Below are 18709 nucleotides of genomic sequence, written 5' to 3' on the forward strand. Positions count from 1 at the left end.
AATAATAATAGTAATAGTAGTCATTACTAGTGTGGATATTAAATAATATCATGAATGTAAAGCACTTAACATAATAGATACCTGAAATGTTAAGTTTTGCTTCTCTTTTCAGATTACCTATGCCCAATTACAAGCTCTAGAGATATTACAAGTTTTCTTCTCTCTATGGCAGAAACAGACTCAACATGACTCCAGGCACTTTGGTTCCATCTTTCTTTCTTTCTTTCTTTCTTTCTTTCTTTCTTTCTTTGGCAGATTTCTCTCTCTCCTCCAGGGCAAGCCATCTTCCAGAATCAAGGAGAAATTAAAATAAGTAAATAAATAAATAAAAGATATGTCAGGTTAGACTTGGTTACGGTAAGAATGAGAACAAGTCAGAAGAGACAGATGTGTTTAATGGTCAGTGCATTTGTCCAAAGGAATCATTTTCACTGGCCAGGAGCCCAATTAAACCTGTAAAATGGAAATCCAGAAAATCAGATTAACGAGCCAGTCATTAGAGAGGAAAAGACCCAGCTAATTCAGTATTTAGCATGACGGATGGACCCAGAGCAAATAATTGGATGACATTCATCATATGTAAAATAAAAGGTGTCACTGAGAGGGAAAGTGGTAATAATCTCTGGGATTTACAATGCCAGCGGATTTGCTTGTGAGGAAGAGAAAAGTTCATCAAAATAGATTAATAGTCACTAAACTTTATTCTTTCTTTGTGTGTTGCCAGAGAGTTACACAAATAACAGTGGAGAAGCAGCAAAAGCATCAGCTTGGTATCCTTCCAACACTGTAAGGATTTGGTTTCCAAGTGGGGAGTGCTAGAAACAAGTTCCTGTGACCATCTAGGTACTTGGTGGGAATGGAGAGTTCTTCTCTCCATCCATGGATTAGTCTCTAAACAATGGAGGAAATCAAACTCCAAGGATCTCTGGTTGAGTGGATTAATCCTCACAATTCATTATTGACAAGTTAGTCAATGAGTGTTGAGCCCCTGCTCCGTACCTGACATTTTGGGGTTGCACTTATTCCTCTTTAAGGGCTTAGACATGGGGGAGAGTCACAGATGGGCTGTAACAATGAAAAGCTGTGTGATATCAAGCAAATTAGTTGACCACTCTCAGCCTCAATTTCCTGACTGGTAGAGGTATTATGTATTATATTATGTATAATTAGAATCAAATGAAGTATGGCGTATAAACTGCTCATTGTCCCATTTTCTGTGTAATCAGCTTTCATTGCATAGTAGCTATTATAAATCTAGTTATTACCTCGCGCTCTCTCTTCTATGAAGATTTCATTTTTAAGATACACCATCAATGTCATAACAGATTTTCTGGAATATGAAGAAAGGTTATATACACATGCTAATTACAGAGACTTTTATATGTTTTTTAAAAACATCTTGGAGTCAAGAAAATGTATTGCTGTTATAGTGAGATGAATGAGGTGAATGGAGACCCTTCTTGGTCATAGGAGGGGGAGAATAGGTCTAGAGCCAAACTTTGCTGGGTTCAAATTTATCTTATCTTGGGCAAGTCACTCAGTATCTTGTAGTCTCTGAAGGGTTGTCATGAGGATGAAACTGGATAATTTATATAATGGCTACATGCAGTTCTGGAGCATGGTAGATGAAACTCAATCAATGACCGTTGTGTCATTACTTTTATTATTATGTATTCACCAATCACTTGGCCATGAGGCCAGCACTTCCTAAGAATCAGGGAGGTTGAAACCTTATAAGAAGACATGGAGGAAAGATTGAAGGAATATGTGTCCCACAAGAGTGAATGTTGAGAGGGCTGTAGGAATAGAGAGAACAGAGGCCAAGAGTTGAGAGAGAAATTGTAATGAATTGGTAGCATCCAAAAACCCATCCATGAACCCATTGGCCTTACAGTGAGGTTAAATCATGAATTAGATGGTAGAAGATACAGAGAAGGATACAACCAGGACCAAGCAGAACTATGGGAGCCAGGTTGATATCACTGGGAGACACTCTGATTCTTAGATACTGGAAGAACCTCTAGCCTCCTGGGGCTTCATCAGCCCCTTAGTAGTTTGGATCTTCCCATCGTGTACCTGAAGTATAATCTCCATCTTGATTGCTCAAGCACAAAGTCTCTCACATGTGTGTGTAAGCGTGTAAGAGAGAAGGTCTGGGCTCTCTCACTCATTAGAAAAGACAATTCAGGTCAGGCATAGCTGGGCTGAGTTCCCAGATTGGTGGTGCCCATCACCCTGTTGAGGAGACCACTCTGTTCTGCTTTGGCTCTTGGTGATTTGGAAACCCCAAGGGACACAGTTTTGTTTGTGGAGCTGGTCAGATGCTCAGTGGTGCTCTTACCTTGTTCCCTATGGAACCTACTAGGTCTTCTCAGGAGAAGTTTCTTTTATTTGCTGTACTCTTGGCCAGCATTCACTAACAGGACTAGCCTTCTCTGATGCTGCTTTATTTCCCCAAGGCAAGCTTGGTGACATTCAGCGTGTCCTGTAGAGAGCTATTTTTTAAGCCTATGATAAGTGACTGGAGCATTTACTTTGGGATTTAAAAACGTTATCACTGGGTATGAAATCTCCTTTACGGGTGATGAAAATTGTTTAGAATTGGGTAGAGATTACGTAACACTGCAAATGTGCTAAATGCCACTGAATTTTACATTTTCAGATGGTTAATTTTATATAATAGGAATTTTGCCCCAATTAAAAAAAAAAACCACTTTATCATCATTTTCAACACAAAATCAGGAAAATAACTATATCTCAGAGGGAGGCCAGGGTCAGGATGGGTGTAGGGCACGGAGGCACAGAAGTGTATGTCAGTTGTCTTTAAAGTTCTAGTTCTGAGCTGCTCGGATTGGGGTCCCTGAACCAGCAGTATCAGCATCACCTGGAAACTTATTAGAAAAGACAATTCCTGGACCTCACCCTAAAGTGATCAACTCAAAGACTCTGAAGGTGGGGCCCAGATGTGTGAGTTTTAAGCAGCTTTCCAAGTGATTCTGATGCAGCTTAAGTTTAAAACTACTGTTCCAGTTCTTCGGTTGACAGGCGTGCATGTGTTGGTTTTATAATTTATAATTAAAACACTAATTCAAAAAGATGATACGCATGCCTATGTTTATTGCAGCATTACTGACAATAGCCGAATTATGGAAGCAGCCCAAGTGTCCATCAGTAGATGAGTAGCTAAAGAAGATGTGGTATAGATCTCTACAATGGAACATTACTCAGCCATAAAAAATAATGAGATCTAACCATTTGTAACAACGTGGATGGATCTAGAGAGTATTATGTTCAGTGAAATAAGTCAGTCGGAGAAAAACAAATACCATATGATTTCAGCCATATGTGGAATTTAAGAAACAAACAAATGAACAAAGAAGAAAAGACAAACCATAAAACAGACTCTTAACTATAAAGAACAAACAGATGGTTCCCAGAGGGGAGCTGAGTCGGGGGAATGGTGAAATAGGTGATGGGAATTAAGAGGATACTTATCTTGATGAGCACTGTGGAATATATAGAATTGTTGAATCCCTATATTGTATTCCTAAAACTAACATAACACTATATGTTAACTAAACTGGACTTAAAATAAGAAAGAGAGAGAGGGGGAGGAAGGGAGAGAGGGAGGAAGGAAAGAAGGAAGGAAATTAGACAAACAAATAAGATTAAGCAAGGACTGGTGATAACTGTGTATTTAGTACCAAAGGTTATATTTTAATCTGATTCTATGCAGTTGAAATTTATTTTAAAAAGAAAAAAAACTTCTGAGCAACTCATTGATCTTAATGTGAATGCCCCACCTCTAAGCCAGTGCAGAATGATACAGATTCAGAATAGATGTTTTATCAAAAAACAAAAACCAGGGGCACCTCAGTGGCTTAGTTGGTTAAGTATCTGCCTTCGGCTCAGGTCGTGATCCCAGGGTCCCAGGGACCAAACCGGTCTCTCCTCTTGATTCATAGCTTAAGTCTTTGCACCAAGTTTTTTCCAAGGTTCTGCCTTCACTCGGACTCTTAACATTTTCTCTGCCTGGCAGTCTCTGTGCTTCCAATCTGTGCAGAAATACAGGGAGCCATAGGAGATGCCATCTCTTGGAGGGAGGAGCAATGGGTAGCTTTCCATAGATGTGGCACCTCGCCTGCTCCCCGCAGCCACTGTGGATGGCCACCAGGTTTGGACTGGTGTGGGAGGACTGGCCTGTCTCCAGCAAGTGTGTGACGAGAACAAAGAGGGGGCCTCCAGCAGTTGCCTCCTCAGTATGGCAGCCAGGTTGCTGTTGTCCTGCTATTTTCTCTGAACAGGCTATGGTGACTTCCCTGGTGAATATTAATGTCCCCCCAAGTTAGGACGATTGGGCTGAAGCACCATCTGCAGAGCTGTGCCATGTTGACAGGGCTTTTCAACAAGCCCAGACCAGAGGACCATTTCTTGGAGTGGTTTCCAGGTTCCTATAAGAATCCATCCTTCCCAGGATTACAGAGCTTGACTCCCCCAGCCATCAGACAATAGAGCTGGGACTCACACTCAGGATTTCTCACCTTCCAATCCAGAGTTCTTCCTCTGACCCTTGATTCCTTTAGATCACCTGCACATGGAAAGGAACAAAAACTACCTTCTCAGTGCATGGATTTGTAAATATGAAGGGAAAAAAATGTGCTCAGAACAGAAATGAAATTAATTTCAAGTAACAAGAGCTTTTGAGCAATAGTAGTTATTCTGATTCAGAAAAAAAAAATTTCACAATCATGTCATGATTGCAATGGAATAGAAAATTATTTTAAGGCAAAATAAATTGATCATAGGTACATCTCACGTGAGTAGTTTCTGTTTGCAGTTGAAACTATGTATTATGTGTGTATGTAGGCAGAGCACAGTGACCAAATTCTGAGTGTCAACCATTGGGAAAGACTGTTGTCATTGCTTATTTGTTATCTGAGTGTTGTGACTTGGGAATACCTCAGTGCTGTGGGACTGGAGGCTCAGTGCCAGCAAGGGATACTCTCTGAAAGGTTATCACAAACCTATTGTGGCTGTTGATGGAGAAGCTAATACCTTCCAACTTGGCCATGATCCCTGGCCCCATCTGACTTCTCTGTGTTTCCCTTATGATCCAGGTGACAACTGGTGGAAGAGCCAGCTACTACGTGTCCTATCGGAGAGAGGCCTTTGCCCAGATAAAGCTGCCCAAGTACTCCCTGCCCAAGGTATGTCCACGCAGGGAGAGACTGCCATGTTAGACTGCAGGGAGGTTTGACCTCTGCCTGGGGGACAGCTGGCATTGAGCCTCACTTGCAACGGTGGGGCTCTGGCCTCTGCTGATGGCCCAGCCTGGGTGCTCTATTCTCTTCTCAGCGGGGCATGTAGGCAAGAGCTTTGATTCCCTGTCTCATACATCCTGTATAGTCTGGAGTCATTTCCCAGTGAAAGGAGAGCTATCACACAATCCCTTCTGGGAGTCCCTCCCTCATGCAAGGGCCTTACTGCCAAATAGAGGGACAGGTTCAGAAGGGCCCCGACAGGAGTCCAGACGCTATAGGTGTGTATGCACAAAGGTGCCCAGGTGAGTCTTGTGGAGTTCATGCTTCTCTCTACATTTTAATGCAAAATGTAAATGCACTGCCTATGTTTCTGCTCCCTTCTGCCATTATGAGTAATTAAAAAGGAATAATTTACTATAATGTTAATATCAAATGATGGCATTTTAACTCCTTTGTTGGAAGATCTTAAAACTTATCCTGTGGACTCCATCCCTTGTGAACAATGACTTCCTGGAGAAGAAGGATCTTAGAACTTCAGTCTAAACATGGACAGGATACAATTGCATCACCTAAAAAGGCTCCAAAAAAAGGCGAGGTTCTGGTTGGACACATATCAAATGTAATGTTGTAAAGCATCGGGTCTGTAAGCTGGTGCTGGGAAACAGCATGAAAGGCTGAATGACCACAGAGGTGGGAGGGATTATGGGACAAGAGGGTGGGTAATCATCACCCCTGGTTGTTTCATTCATTCATCATTCATTCATTCATTCATTCATTCATACATGCACACATAAATCCATTCATTCGTTTGCTCCTTCTTTTATTCAACTATTGAACTGTTCTTTCTCCCATTTTGGCTTTTACTCTGTGCCAGGCACTAAATTAAGCTCTATGGAGAGAGTACAAAAGAAGCCACAAATGGTCCCTGCCTTCGTGGAGCTTATATTCTGGTAGAGAAGAGAGACACTGAACAAGCAATTGTAGGTGTAGGGAGTGTTATAGGTATAGAAGTTCAAGGACCATTGTGACATAACGGGTAGAGCTTACCTATACAGATACTGAGGTCAAATTTCCTAAGAAAGTTAGGTTTAAGATGATGTAAGAGGATTAAGGAGTTAACCCTGCAAACATGGGTTGGGAAACCAATAGAAAAGGCACACATAGGCCCTATTTTAAGAGAGAGAATATGGTCCATTCAACAAACTAAACACCATCTCAAGAGGCTGGGTTGCAGAGAGAGGGGTAGAGAGGCTGATGGGATGAGCAGGGACTGCATTAAGTAGCCCCAGGGGCCATGGGATCAACTCCTCATTTTCTCTCCCCTGTCTGTGACTGGCTGGTAAGGGACCATTCTATAACATCGTGGTTGCAGGATGTCCCCATCAGATGTTCTAAACCCAGGCAGGAAAGCAGTATCTCTGCTAAGAAAAAAGGAGGATGGAGAAGTTTGTAATCAGGCTTTTTCTGAAGGAGAAAGACCTCTTGCAGTTAACTTGATGATTTCCACCTATTGGCTCAGGAGAAGTACTTCGGGAACTTTCCAAACCATATCCCCAGCGTAAGGCCTTTTCTGTCTCTGCACTGTGTGCATATCTCATGTATTTTTAACCTTCCAAGATAAACAAACAGTTTGCTCCCCTGGGCAGTGTGGCTGCAGGTGGGGACAAATGAAGCCTGGGATTGATCACAACCCTGGAACACTCCATTAACGGTCAGCAACCCCATGGCAATTTATCGTGGCAGAGTACCATCCGCGTGGCCCCTTTTATAGAACTCCATCCAGAGCAGCTTCATTAATACGAGGGCTGCTGTGAAAATAGCTGGATGGTTATCGATCCCCTTTATTAGCCAGCATTGGCTAGGATTTTCCCCAGCCTAGGCCAAGGAGGTGAGGACAGAGTGGGTGGGAGTGTTTAAAAATGGAAATGGCTTTTAAGCAAGTAGTTGCTGTTCCAGGAGCTGCCTCTGCTGTTGGGCGTCTTGCTTACAAAAACAAGGAGAACCCCCCTGTCATCACTGCCCTCACACACCTCCTCCCAGCCTGTCTGTTCAGAACACGCTCCCCTGGGGTGCTCTGTGGCTCGGAGCGTTTTGCAGAGAATGAAATGAACACCATTAATAATGAGTGGCATTATTAGGAGTGACAACCTTGTGCTGAGTCCTCCGTAACCAGTCCCTGGGCATGGGGGGAGGCAGGGAAGGGGCATGGAAGCCATGCACCAGCAGGGGGTGAGGGCACAAATGACGGAGAGCCGTGGTATAGCCTGGCTGAAAGGCAGTGGAGCTTCTGAGCAAGAAACCCTGAGCTTTCTTTCTAGCTCTGCCACTTGCTTATCCAGGAGCCCAGGTCTTTTTACCTGTGAAATGGGCATCATGATACCATTGAACTTTACTGAGCCCAGTGCTTCTGGAGAACAGCGAGATTTAAGAAATAACCAGCTCTTTTGTGTTCCTAGAAGTAGCTCACTGTAAAAACCCACTCTTCCCCAAGCCCCTCGCTAAGATACAGAAGCCTGCCTGTTTACCTTGGATAAGACCAAATTCTCATTCCTTATCTATAAATGGTTAACTGAACTCTTTGTCCCCACTGGGGGACAAACTGGACAAAATGCAGGCTAATTCAACTTGACCAGACTTTGGCTGGCTTTTCACCTCCTCCCCACCCCAGCCTCCGAACTTGGAGCCACTCTTGGGCGCTTAAGCAGGCGCTAGAACTCAGGACAACCCCTATTAACAAGCCTTCTGAAAATCGGCTAAGGAGGATGGTTTCCTGTTCAATGGCCCCTCTCCCACCACTTGCTCACCCTGCTCCCCATATCCAGTTCTCTCTAGCCTTGTTTTACTTTCTGTCCATAAAAATAATTCTCCCCTGCCATCACCCGGAGGGACTTGCAGATAGGATAGTCAGAGTGTTCTCCCTGTTGCTATAGTCTTGCACATAAAGGCTCTCGCTACCTAAGTCTGGGTTTGCTTTTAGTTGACAGTAGAAGATGTTTTATCCCATTTTGAATAATAAAAGGAAAGAGAGGGAAATATGCTTGAGAAAATTTATTATAATGATAATGACAGTGATATTAACCTTTTCTTTAATTTCCTTAGGACAATTTCCCTTAATTTTTACATTTCCCCAAATACTGATTTATCCTTCTTTGCTGTGTCACAGCCACACTTCTTAAAATGTTATCTGTAATTCTAATTTCTTTTGGTGCTTCCTATCTCCACTTCAACTCACTGTCAGCTGTATTCTGGTCTCCCACACTCCTCTCTCCTATTCCACCAAAATCCTCTAGCCATTGCTACCCGGGAACACCTCCAAGCCAAATCCAATGAACATTTCTACAACTTTTCTTTCTTTCTTTCCTTCCTTCCTTCCTTCTTTCTTTCTACTTTTCTGGAGCACTTGACACTGCTAGAAAAAAAAAAAAAATCCACACCTGATGCTCCTCCTCGTGGCATATTTTATTCTTTTTTTTTTTTTTAATGTTTAAGTGTGAGCCCCTCTAACCTCACATTTCATCTTTTTTTTTTTAATATTTTATTTATTTATTTGACAGACAGAGATCACAAGTAGGCAGAGAGGCAGGCAGAGAGAGAGGAGGAAGCAGGCTCCCCGCTGAGCAGAGAGCCCGATGTGGGACTCGATCCCAGGACCCTGAGATCACGACCCGAGCCGAAGGCAGCGGCCCAACCCACTGAGCCACCCAGGCTCCCCGTGGCACATTTTATTCTAATTCACTTTTCTGATTCCCCTTCTCCTGCCACCCTTAAATGTTGATGATCCTAAGTTCTCCTGGTGTTCTGCATGGTTCTTGGGTGACCTCCTCCCTTCTCGTCATATCGGTGACATCTATGTTCACAGTCCCATCTCATACCCATTGAACCCTGGACTACTTTTTCGAAGTACTTCCCCTGAAAAAAACCATTTTAAAACTCTAGACCTAAGCTCAGTATCTCTACCTTATATTATATCTCCAAAATTTCATCCCTTTCCTGTGTTTACTTACTCTACTCATTCATACAAAAACTTTTATTAGATATCCCCCATGTGCTACGGATATTTAGTAAGTGCTAGAAATGCAGTGATACATAAGAAAGACACAGTGTCTGCTCTTTGGGAGCTTATGAGCTAATGAGAGAGTGATGTAGAATAAATAATTATGCACATTAATTATGAGTATTTAATTATGATTGTATGAGCATGCTAATGAGAGAATTTTGTAGGTCACATACCTGACATATTAAAAATATGCCTTTTTCCTTTGTCGCCCTGTGGGTTCTGCTTCCCTGATATCTCACCAGTCCATTTCATAGGGTTCTCATAGAAAACCTGCTTCCTTAGTCCAGGCCCTCATGTATCACTACTGAGATGTTGCAGCCACCTTGTAAGCCTTCCCCCTGCCCCACTGAAATCCACCTTGGACTTTGTGATCTCACAGTTAAGCTGGCTTAGTGTAGCCAAATCTTTGCACTGGGCAGTTCTAATTATCCCCTTTTCCTCCTCAAAAATCTTGTGCTAGTTTTGTATTTCCTTCTGGGTAAAACTTAGGTGGGCCAATGCAGGGCCCCTTATGGTGGGGCCACTCTGTCCTCACCTCCCTCAGGGAAAAACTGCTTTCAAGCAAATCAGGTTTCACGCATTTTGATGGATGCCCCCTTGACCGCCCCCGTCTATAAGCCTTTGTATTCCCATCAGTACCCGTACCAGGGACCTTAGTCAGATTCACAGAAGGCAAGGAGGGCATGACATTCCCACCACCATTGGGCATCTGCTTGAGGTCATGTTGTACATCTTGGTTCTCTCTGTATTTCTATTATAATGTCTGGCGGATGGCAGATGCTGAATAGCGTGTGTTGTTATAGTGAATGAAGTTACATTCAGCCCAGATTACATGAAATGTTTCGATCACGGGGAAGTGTTTTCACCATTGTTTACCTATGAAGTCTCACTTTAGGTTTGCAAAAGGCAACTATGATTCTTCCAACTTAATGGGAGGGTATGAGGGAGTGTTATTTATAATTGTTCTCCAAATAAAAACATGATTGTGGTTATGTCTGATGCTGTCCAAAGTCCAGTTTATTGAAGTGCCAACCAGAATTTACTTACTGCTTTTCCCCCCTCTTCAGTCTCTCTCTTCATCACCCGTCAGATCTCGCTCTGCTTGTTCTCAAGAGTAGCAAGCACATCTTCGTTTTCTTCGGAAGGAGGTGACATATGCTTTGGGGTTAGATTGAGGTTGCAGGATTCAAGAAATATGGTTTATTATCATTCAGCTCTCTATTAGACCAGTATACTGAAAATGAATCATTTGTTCTTGAAGACATAATATTCTGGTTATTATTGGTTGATTCGTATTCAACTAGAAGATCTATTTGGAGAGAGGACACATAGCTCAGAGCTTTTTCAAGGAGTGATGACCCAGACTGCATGCACCTGACTTGTCTGGAAGGCTGGTCCAGATGGTAGGACTTAAGCCTTCCCAACCAGACACATTGACTCAGAACCTCAGGCAGTGGGACGTAGGAGTCTGCCTGCTTTTAAGATCTCCAGGTCATTTTGATGCATATTGAGTTATATTCCCACTGATAACAGAGTTCAGATAGTCTTGGGTTTAAATATTAGTAATGTCATTTATTAGCCAAGTGACTTAGGGAAATTAAGAATTTTTCAAGCCAACTTCCCAGGGTCCTGGTTACTAGCGAGCACCCTGTCCCCCGAGCCTGCTGTACGTGTAAGTCAGGTGATACACCCCACAGGCACAACAAGCCTGGCTGCCTTCCATCCTGACCGTGCCCCAGTGTTTTCAGTTTTTTTTCCCCCACTTCTTTTACATTAGTTTAGTCTAAAATAACTTAGCTCATTCATTTTTATAACCAAAACATCTGGGAAAAGCCCGGCATTTCTATTGCATTTTTAACAGGGTAAGTGAATTTAATCTGTATTTCCTGCAGCTGCTATTTCCCCTCCTACTGGGTTCTTGGGCTTTCATTCCACACCAACACAACACAATTTCATCACAGGGTTTTTAAGAGGAAGCCTTATTTCCATTTTCAAGCAGCTCAGCGGGATCCTGTAATTCTATAAGGTGTGTAAGCACAAATGAACTAGAGAAGTCTCAGTCAAAGCGACCTAGGGAGTTCAAGGCCAGATGATGAGATCTGGCAGATCCTCCAATAAAAAGAGCCAGAGCGCTTCTCACTTTTCCCACCTCCTTGTTGTCCAAATCGAATGAGCTTGCTCCTTCCAAAAAACGTCCTGGAGAAGTGCTCCACGGTTGTGAAATCCAGAAAGGATTTCAGCAATAAAAGAAGACATTGCTACCCTCTTTTATTGCTGAAATCCTTTCTGGGAAAGATTGGGCAAACAAAGTAAAAGCTAGACCCGGCCTGGTGATTTACTGTCAACTTCAGTTGCCTGAGCCCCTACTACAAGAGTTTGCCACCACGGTGACCAGGGTCTTCTCCTGCCTTCTCGGGTTGCCATTACTTTTTGGCGTATCTACCTGTGTAGTTACGCATTTTTTAACTCTTACATTATGTCCAGCATTTGTTGGTCTGTGCCAACAGTTCCTCCAGACAGCATGAATTCCTTAGCAAAGGACTTGAGTTTGTGATCATCTTTGTATAGCGCCTAGCCATGTATGAAAACTGGCTTTTATAAACTCTTCTGAGTTGTGAACTGATTAGATTTGATTGTAGAAATGTCCTAATCCAGGTATACAAACTAAAGTGACTTCAGGGACCAGGGTGTTAACATGAATATGTAAGGGGCAGGTCATAAGAACATTTGGGCACTTAAGGCTGAGGCTTCCTGAGTGCTGACTTCACCTAAAAGACTACACCGCTCAGGTATTCGGTAGAGGCTATGGTCAGACCGAACATTTATGATTCCCATTCATCTCATGGGTCATAGGGTTGCAACTTCCAATCCAGAGGCTTTCTCCCTCATATATATCCAGGTGGTTAGAAGCTCACAAGTAGGTTAGAGCTGTATGACAGGCATTCAACACTTGGTTCTGCCACTTACTGGCTTTATAATGGGAAGCAAGTTGGCAAACCCCTGTGTACCATATTTTATTCCTCAGTAAAATGGGACTAATACCGCCTCTATTGTAGAATTATTTGGATTTTTAACTGAAATAATACATTTAGATGACTTAGAATAGTGCTCAGATTGTAGATATTTTTAGCGGTAGCCCAACCTCTTCAATACATTGGTGAGAAAGTTGAAGCTCAGGGACACAGACACATTCTACACCATAGAGCTAACTTCTAGCTAAGACCCAGAACACTAAATTCAAGGTTGAGTTTCCTTTTTGGTATTGTCAATGATTTTCAAATATTATTTTATTAGTGGAAACTCCCTCATTACTCCCCAAATATCATGCAGAACTCTAGGATAAAACAGATTCAAGTGGTGCCCCTCTGGTTGAAACCGAGGTGGAAGCCAAAAGCCCTACCCACTGGCTCTGCCTCCCTGCCACCCTTCTTGCAAAGGATGACTCTGAAGATCCCAAAGAGAAGTTTTGCAGCCACTACACTAAAAAGTTTGAAAACATAAATGAAGATCTAAAGAAGGGATAAAGCCCTGTCTTCTCTTCATGTGTAAGTTTCCTGCAGCAAGGCCGTATGTCTCCGTTAGTGCTAACACTAACTTTCAGATATAAAAATAAAAAATGAAAGTGGATGAATCCCTTGAAGCCATGGAAAATGATACCCACCAAAGCCCCTTACACCCATCTTACTGTCACTTAGCAAGGAACAAAAATCACAAAGCTCTTAATTTATAGCCTTGGTCTGACACAGAATTGTTTAACATTGCCTATAACTCAGGCTTTTTCTCCCCCATTCATAAGTCATGGTAATTACCCTGGGCCCCCATGGGCAGAGGGATATGGAGATCTGCTGCCTTATAGGTGTTCCATCTTCTTCCAGGACATGCACATCATCAGTACTGATGAGAATCAAGTGTTTGCAGCCGTTCAAGAATGGAACCAGAATGACACGTACAACCTCTACATCTCAGACACACGTGGCATCTACTTCACTCTGGCCATGGAGAACATTAAGAGTAGCCGAGGTCTAATGGGAAACATTATTATTGAATTGTATGAGGTAGGTAGCCAAGTTGGTCCTGCACCAGGGTCTGCCTCTCTTTTGCAGGAGTTTTAATGGGATAAACATGAGCATTGCAGTCAGCCAGTCCTCCGGCAGAAGGCAGCTATACCCTTTATCAATTGTATGACTTTGGGCAAGGGACTTAGTTTCCCTATGCCTCCATCTCCTCACCCGTAAAAGGGGATTAAATATTTGCCAATGAGACGGTTGTGAGAATGAGAGAGAACATACGTAAAGCATCTAGTATGGTGGGTGACTCAGCAAACTTGAATAGATGGTGGCTGAAGTGGACATTCTTCTGTGGATGAGCACGATGACGAGCCAGACACCCAAGTATTTGACCTACATGGGCTCGCTTGAGTCCCGTTCTCACTTCTACGGACTCTGAATGGAGGTACGTATCTATTAGTAGATCTTCAATTGTTTGGAAATTTACCTCTCGTGAACAAGTTTTACAGGAAAAGAAGAGTGAATATCAGTGCTGGGGATGAGGGTTTCCCCGAAATGCCACCACATGCCAACATAGGTGCAGGGTGAAGAACTGACCTTGACTTACATTGAGTTGTTTAATATGATCACTGTACTGAGTTTTCAGTTAATATTGAGGTTTTGTTTTTAAATGTGATCACCAGTTAAAGAATAATTTCTCTAGGAAACCAAGTGACTGCCCAGAGGCACTAAAGAAAAACGAATTGTTTCAGTGACCCTAAAGCTGGGTCACTTTTTGTGTCTCTAGTGGCTGTGTGTGACCTTTGATGGCCTGGCCACAGTCCTCGCCTTGTTGGGATGATGGATTGATTTGAGTAAAGGGGTGTATTTCTTTATCCAGCAGTTATCAGTGATTGATGGTCAACCCTACACCTGCTGTGCTGGTGGAGATCATTCATTCGTGGAGGGAGGAGTTGTCTGTCATAAGTGGTACCCCCAGATGGTGTGGTGAGCTGCTCCCTTACTAGTTTTCATCTTTGAGGAGTGGGAGCAGCTTTCAGAACAGAAGGATCAGTGTAGGGGTTCCTGCTTTATAGTGGTGTCTTCTGAGCAGTGCCTGGCAGTGTTCTAGCATCCCTGCACTGGTGTCAAAGTTACTGAAGAGTAGTGAAAACATCAAGTTACTTTTTTAGGTAAGAGGACCACACAAAGGTCTGGGGGTGAATAGAAGTCTACTAAAAAGAGAGAGAGAGAAGTGAATGGCACTGGGTATAAAACAAATCCAGTAGAAATACCGTAATTTCCTAGGAGGTTGTTGCCAAGTGCTGATTCCCTTAACAAGATCCCCATTTGGGAAATGGCCCAGATTTTTTCTTAGAATTACAAAAACTGGTAAAGATGACTAAGGTGTGTAAAGAGATTTGGGAAGCTTAAATTTCCTTGACTCTAATCATACCTGGAGGCAGAAATATACTTTGTTATTGGGCAGTAAGTCACCTCTGGTTTGGATGAAATGTTCTTGGGACTGAGGTCATTGTAACCAGGTTCCTGTTCTTATAAGTGAGGCTATAGAGATGAGAGGATTATTCATACTTCTGTGGTCAGACTTCAGGAGAACAGGATAGACATTTGCAGCAGATGACCTTTCAATTTAGAGATCCCTGTGTCTCTGACCCTATTGATAAGGCAGGTGCATTTGGCACTGTGCTGTCCCTTTTGTAATAAAGAGTATATTGGTTTGCTCTGAATAGACACTCTGATCTGAACTGGAGCATGGATAAAAATGAAGAATGTGCCTAAATATATGTATATTTTGGTCTTGATCTAGCCAGTCTTGCATTCTTAGTCTTTTGGTGGAAAAATGCATGGTGTCATTTCATCTCTACAAAAGCAAGACAGACAACTTCTCTAAAACCAGTTCTTTTGTGTTTGTTCTCCATTTAATTTTATCAAGTTTCATTGTGCCCCTGCTTTGTGTTAAAGTCCATGAAGAAGGCAGGAGAGAGACTGATTCTTGCCCTGAGGAAGCTTGCAATCTAGTTTGTTGGGCTTTGAAGAAGTCGATGAACAAATTTCCTTTTTTGACCTGCCCAGATTGGAGTCAGTTGAGAGAAAGAAAAAGAGTGAGACAAATGGAGATCAAATGTCAGTTTTAATGCTTTGAAAAGTTATGTAGAAGCAGGTGGGCTTCCTAATCCTGCCTGACAGACCTGGATATACCCTTTTAGTCATATGCTTAAATAGCAAATCAAAAGCTCTCCCGTGGAAGCTTCTTCCTAGAACACCACTACAGTGGGGTACAGAGTATGTGTTCTTTGCAAGCAGATTCCCAAAATAGTGGACATGGGGATGAGTTGTATATGCCCAGTTCTTTTTTGCAATGTTACCAATCTGATCATCAGTCTTTTTGCCCTACAGAGGAAGAAGTGGAAGGTATTCCATATTTTAAGACCAGTGTGAGTCAAGAACTAGATGGATGGTATGTTTTGTAAGACCTTGACCCAGCCAATATAATTGCATAGAATAGATGCTCATCAGGTACAAGAATGAGTGCCAGATAGGTGGTTGGAGTTCAGATTCTAGAAAGCATTTAACACCAAGAGAATAAATTGTATCTGGACACTCTCTAGACCATGACCATATTGAAGGCTTTTAGAGGGTGATGCTATTTTGCACCTGGAGATGCATTCTGTGATTTGGAGATAAAGCTGAATTTAATTGGTCTCTAGGGGTCATTGGTTTTAACCTCCTTCACTAGAGATTCTCATAGAAACTGAGATTGTGTACCATATGGCCAGTTAGCGAAGAGACTATAATTTTTCTGGACTCTGAATGCCCTTGAGTAATGCAGCTGGGAAAACTAGTAAGCTTTCACATTCAATTCAACTAAATTAATACACTTCCATAGAGTGTGTTTTGCTTGATGAGATGAAGCTGGTGCGTGAGACTCACAATCTACTGGAAGGAAACATGACCCTATTAGGGTAAGACAGTGATCACTGACTAACTTGTATTAAAGCTGTGACTTTCTGTGTTGTAGAATCAGTAAAAAGGAAGGTTAATTCTAACTTGAGGAATTTGCGGGGGGTGGGAGGGACTTGAAGATGAATTGGCTTAAAGGATGAATTACTGGAACTTGGGAGAAAGGCATGTCTGGTGGAATCCCAACGTGATATGAGAACTAGAGTCTGATGAGTAGATGCCCATTTTTATGGAATATTCAGTGACTTTCGGACACAGTGGGGATAAATATTGCAGAGATCCTAGTAAAGAGCTGGATTGAAGAATTGGGCATTTTCTGATGGGCTCATATTTCTCTCTCTTTTTCTCTTATATCTACATACCTAGAAAATGATATTGGCTGTATCATGCAGTACCCTACGCCAAGTTAATGTATAACTTTATAGTATGATGTGATAGAATATTATACCTGTTGAACATTGCTGAAATGTCAGAGATGCTTTTAGGTCACACAGATGTGAATTGGCTTGGATGAGCACAACCACTTAAATCTACTTCCTAGTGTATCACTCCATCTTGCATGTGGCCTCCTCAAGCTTCTACTTGACCATGGGAAAGGGGCAAAGAAAATTAGAACTTACTTGAGAGCTCATCTTACAGTCTTGGCACTAAAAGACCTTGGAAACCATTGGATGGGAATCCACCACCACTGAACTCTCATTAAACTGAGTAAAGCAAAGACATTGTCTGTTTCCTGGTCTATTGGAATAGTCTCCTGCTATATAGAGTCCCTTCTCATTCTTCCTTTAATCCCCCTTTTTTTTTTCTCATTGTGGTTTTTTTTAAATTTTTTATTTTTTATAAACATATATTTTTATCCCCGGGGTACAGGTCTGTGAATCGCCAGGTTTACACACTTCACAGCACTCACCAAAGCACATACCCTCCCCAATGTCCATAACCCCACCCTCCTTCTCCCAAGCCCCTCCCCCCAGCAACCCTCAAGTTTGTCTTGTGAGATTAAGAGTCACTTATGGTTTGAATCCCTTTTTTCAAGTACAATAGTGACATGGATGTAATTATATAATCAGGTGAGAAAATAATTCTTGAAGTCCAAATAATAATCTCTTTTTTAAGGTGTCAGAGACTGTTCCATCAAAACAAGTCTGATGAGGACAATGAATATAATCTATTATGTGTGTTCACCATTATTCTGTGAAACTCTTTTCACACAGAGCTTTGTCATAGTTTCTTCATATCACTAACTCCAACCTACATTTCTTCTTAGTTGCTTTCCACTGATAAATCAAGAAACAAATATTCTTTCCAACACCCTCAATTATATTATGGAAACATACTCTGAGCTGCTGGTCAGGTGCATTTTCTTCAATATTTTCAAGGATATGAAGCACCCAACTCATACCTCATTATAACGATAACAACAGTGAATCAGGTAATGCCCAAAACCAGCGATGTTGACTAAATATATGAAGCCAACCACAGATGCACTTCTAAATGTTCCACCACCCACATTTTTTAAAAGTAGAAGAAAATGGTGAAGTTAATTGTAATAATATATTTTATTTAACCTAAGTATCTAAAATATTATCATTTTAGTATGTGCTCCATTTGAAAGATTACTAATGAGATCTTTTACATTTTTCTGTACTGAATCTCCAAAATTCTGAGTGTATTTTATACTTCCTCCTCATCTCAATTCATATGCTAAATTTTCACCAGAGATACTTGATCAGTATTTACATTTCATAAAATTTACAGTAGAAAAAGTAGATTCACATACCCAAGTTATTCCAAACATATTAAAAGTTTGCCAATAATAGAATCGGGTATCAGTTTTTAAATTGAAGTTCAAATTGATTCAAATAAAATGCAGTTAAACTTCAGTTCCTTACTCCCACCGGCCACATTTCAAGTGCTTGGTAGCCATATGATGGGTAGGCCATAGTATTGGTTTGGATAACTCTAAATTTTATATATATATATATTTTTTTCAATCATTGATATCATTGAGATATATATGTGTATACATATATAGTCAATCATTGGTCTCTCTCTATATATAGTCTAAATTTTATATATAGTCAATCATTGATCTATTGCCATATCTTTTTTTTTTTTTAAAGATTTTATTTATCTACTTGACAGAGATCACAAGCAGGCTGAGAGGCAGGAAGAGAGAGAGAGGAGGAAGCAGGCTCCCGCTGAGCAGAGAGCCCGATGCGGGGCTTGATCCCAGGACCCTGGGATCACGACCAGAGCCGAAGGCAGAGGCTTTAACCCACTGAGCCACCCAGGCGCCCCAATTGCCATATCTTTTTGTGGCAGGTATCATTCCCCCTGGTGCCTATGAGAGTACAGCGAGTACAGAGAATTTAGTAACTTGGCTTAGATCACGGAGATAGTAAAATGGTAGAGCTATGTTT

General features: G+C 41.8%; 1 protein-coding gene across 3 annotated transcripts in view; it reads left to right on the forward strand.

Annotated features, from left to right (window-relative positions):
• Positions 1 to 18709, forward strand: part of SORCS3 (sortilin related VPS10 domain containing receptor 3) — a 593475-nt gene that overhangs the window by 471190 nt on the left and 103576 nt on the right. For all 3 annotated transcript variants that reach the window (XM_032313389.1, XM_032313390.1, XM_032313391.1), the window contains 2 exons: positions 5118 to 5207; positions 13194 to 13373. In XM_032313389.1, coding sequence (XP_032169280.1) covers positions 5118 to 5207; positions 13194 to 13373 — 270 coding nt within the window. The remainder of the gene's footprint in view (positions 1 to 5117; positions 5208 to 13193; positions 13374 to 18709) is intronic.

This window comes from Mustela erminea, chromosome 14 (genome assembly GCF_009829155.1).
Source record: "Mustela erminea isolate mMusErm1 chromosome 14, mMusErm1.Pri, whole genome shotgun sequence".
NCBI classification, from domain to species: domain Eukaryota; kingdom Metazoa; phylum Chordata; class Mammalia; order Carnivora; family Mustelidae; genus Mustela; species Mustela erminea.